Genomic DNA, 2,329 nt, shown 5'->3' with positions numbered 1-2,329 from the left:
CCGGTACGAATTAGAAAACATCAAATTTCCAGTAAAGTACTTTTAAACAGTTGTGCGAATACTTATTACTTCAATATTTCTATCGATCAATCGTTTTTTTTTTTTTTTTTTGTTAATTTCGTAACAAACATAAATAGCTATTTTTTTTTTTGTAATCTATCTATTCTACAGATTTCCGAGAATATGTAGAATGTCATTGTTTATAAAAAATAAGTTAATACGTTACAATTTTACATAGTTTTCTTTGGAAATTGATCGGTATACGAATACTTTCTACACCCACTGTACGTGGTTTAGTTAGTGATCAAACTACCATGTTACAGCAGATGTATCTGGTAAAATTCATGTACCTGGATAATCGATCAACTTCCGATACGTTCTAAACGTATCGATATATTCTCATTCCAGATTCACATAACGCATAAAAACCAAGTCCCGATGCTGATGGCGCCTCCGCCAGAGAAGGGTCGAGGCTTCTTCCGTTTCCTGAGGAGGTGAACTCCGCCACCCGAAAAACACGTAGCTGAGAAATCGAAACGAGTGACTCGGTTGACTCGGTTCGCCCTGTCGTAGTCTTGAACGTCGCCCTATCCCACCCCCTCCCCATCCCTGGTTTATCTTCTTTTGATTAAGTCGTGAACGAGAAGCGCATCGGTTCAATCGTACGTTACGTACTTCCAGTGCTTGAGCGCTCGTTCGAGCGGCAATGAACGAGCTTCGACGTAACTTAGGTATTCTTGTGTACAGTATTTTTGAGAATAATAATAACGAAACAAAGCATCTGTCATCTTAGATTTAGAATCAGCGGTAGGCTCGTCGATCGTCGCGCTTTACGAAGCCGATTCATCTTGTGCGAGGTAAACTTAATGATGAAATATTGATTTTTCGCGTACGTGAGAAGCACTGATCTTCTATTTCGAACTTGAGCCCAGAGATGGACCAAATTCGACTCGAACTAAAAACTAAATTTTATATTCTATTCCGCTTCTATTTCTGAAAGCTTTGCTAAATATTTGAATAATTCTACAATTCAAATTGTAATTTGTATCGATCAAGCGTCTCTTATTTGTTGCTCGACGCTTTTATCACGAATTTCGCCCGTCTCTGCTCGAGTCTACCGCTTCACGCGTGCAGGTATGGTTGTTTTGGAACAAATGTAGCGAGGCACGACAGGAGTGCTTTTCTCTATTGAAAAGCTGTCGATGGATCCGAATTAAATCTCACTTTTATTTCTCGTCACCCGAACTTCGCTCTCTGAAGTTGTCCCACGCTCGCTATGTTTCTTCCGTCAAGTATGCAAGCCTGTACTATCGCAATCGGTCGTGTAGACACGACGGATTGTACGGTATCATGCAAAAGAGAATAATCTCATAGGTAACGTTACTGGCTGGCGTAACGATGATTTCTTTAATCGTTGGTTTACCTTGTACAATGCGTAGAAATTAGGGGTGTGCGGGATCCCGGTCGGGACGGGAATTCCTCCCGGGAGAATTTCAAAATCCCGTATACATCCGGGATTCCCGTGAATTTCCAGAATCCCGAAACCATTCGGGATTCCCGAGAATTTCGAGATCCCGTAAATGTTCGGGATTCCCGGGAATTTCGAAATCCCGTACATTCGGATTGCTGAAATTTTCAAGAATAACAACACTTTCGGAAATCCCAGATATTATTCTATATCCCGTACATTCTCGGGAATCCCGTATATTTTCGGGAATCCCGCACACCCCTAGTAGAAATATCTTATGGGTTTCATTTCTCCGAGATTTGATTACGCTGGGACGACTCGAGGATGAACGGATCATTTGATAATCCTATTCATAAAATAGATATCATTTCTTGCAGAGACCAAGTGTCTTCGTTGAGCGTTGAGCTTGTATAGTAGCTCTACGAGAAGATGCCCTGTGGCGATTCTTTCAAAATTGAGAACAGGGAGACCTTAGGATTAACCCCTTAAGCTACAACCACGTGCGAGACTCGTGGTCGGTTATTCGGGGTAAAACTGAAACGTCCCTTCTCCAGAGGCCATCTTCTTGGAGCAAGACAGTATCTAATATATTATCTATTTATTTTTTACTTAGTCATCCTACTTAGATGGCATGTGCACCCTCGACTCACGCCTTGGCGATGTTTACTTTCACACAAAAGAGTTTCTCGAACGGCGCGTGAAACAATTTTCCGAGCACTCCTCTTTTTTGCACGACTCCGTCCAACAATCAAAGATCTTATACTTTCCTCTCTTAACGTTAGGATTTTTGTACGAAAACTTAGTCGTAACCGCTTAGACGTAAATCGTGATCGATTAATTTATTTATTTATTTATTTGTCA

At 41.0% G+C, this 2,329-nt stretch overlaps 1 protein-coding gene across 2 annotated transcripts in view; it reads left to right on the top strand.

Moving 5' to 3' along the window:
* LOC128872619 (diacylglycerol kinase 1) overlaps nt 1-1,482 on the top strand; it is a 97,314-nt gene extending 95,832 nt beyond the window's left edge. For both annotated transcript variants that reach the window (XM_054115500.1, XM_054115491.1), the window contains one exon: nt 409-1,482. In XM_054115500.1, the coding sequence (XP_053971475.1) occupies nt 409-498 (90 nt within the window). In that variant the 3' untranslated portion in view covers nt 499-1,482. The remainder of the gene's footprint in view (nt 1-408) is intronic.
* Nucleotides 1,483-2,329: the final 847 nt, after the last annotated feature.

This window comes from Hylaeus volcanicus, chromosome 1, assembly GCF_026283585.1.
Source record: "Hylaeus volcanicus isolate JK05 chromosome 1, UHH_iyHylVolc1.0_haploid, whole genome shotgun sequence".
Classification (NCBI taxonomy): Eukaryota; Metazoa; Arthropoda; class Insecta; order Hymenoptera; family Colletidae; genus Hylaeus; species Hylaeus volcanicus.
Note: the sequence above shows the minus strand (reverse complement) of the source record. Positions and strands in the feature narration are given on the sequence as shown.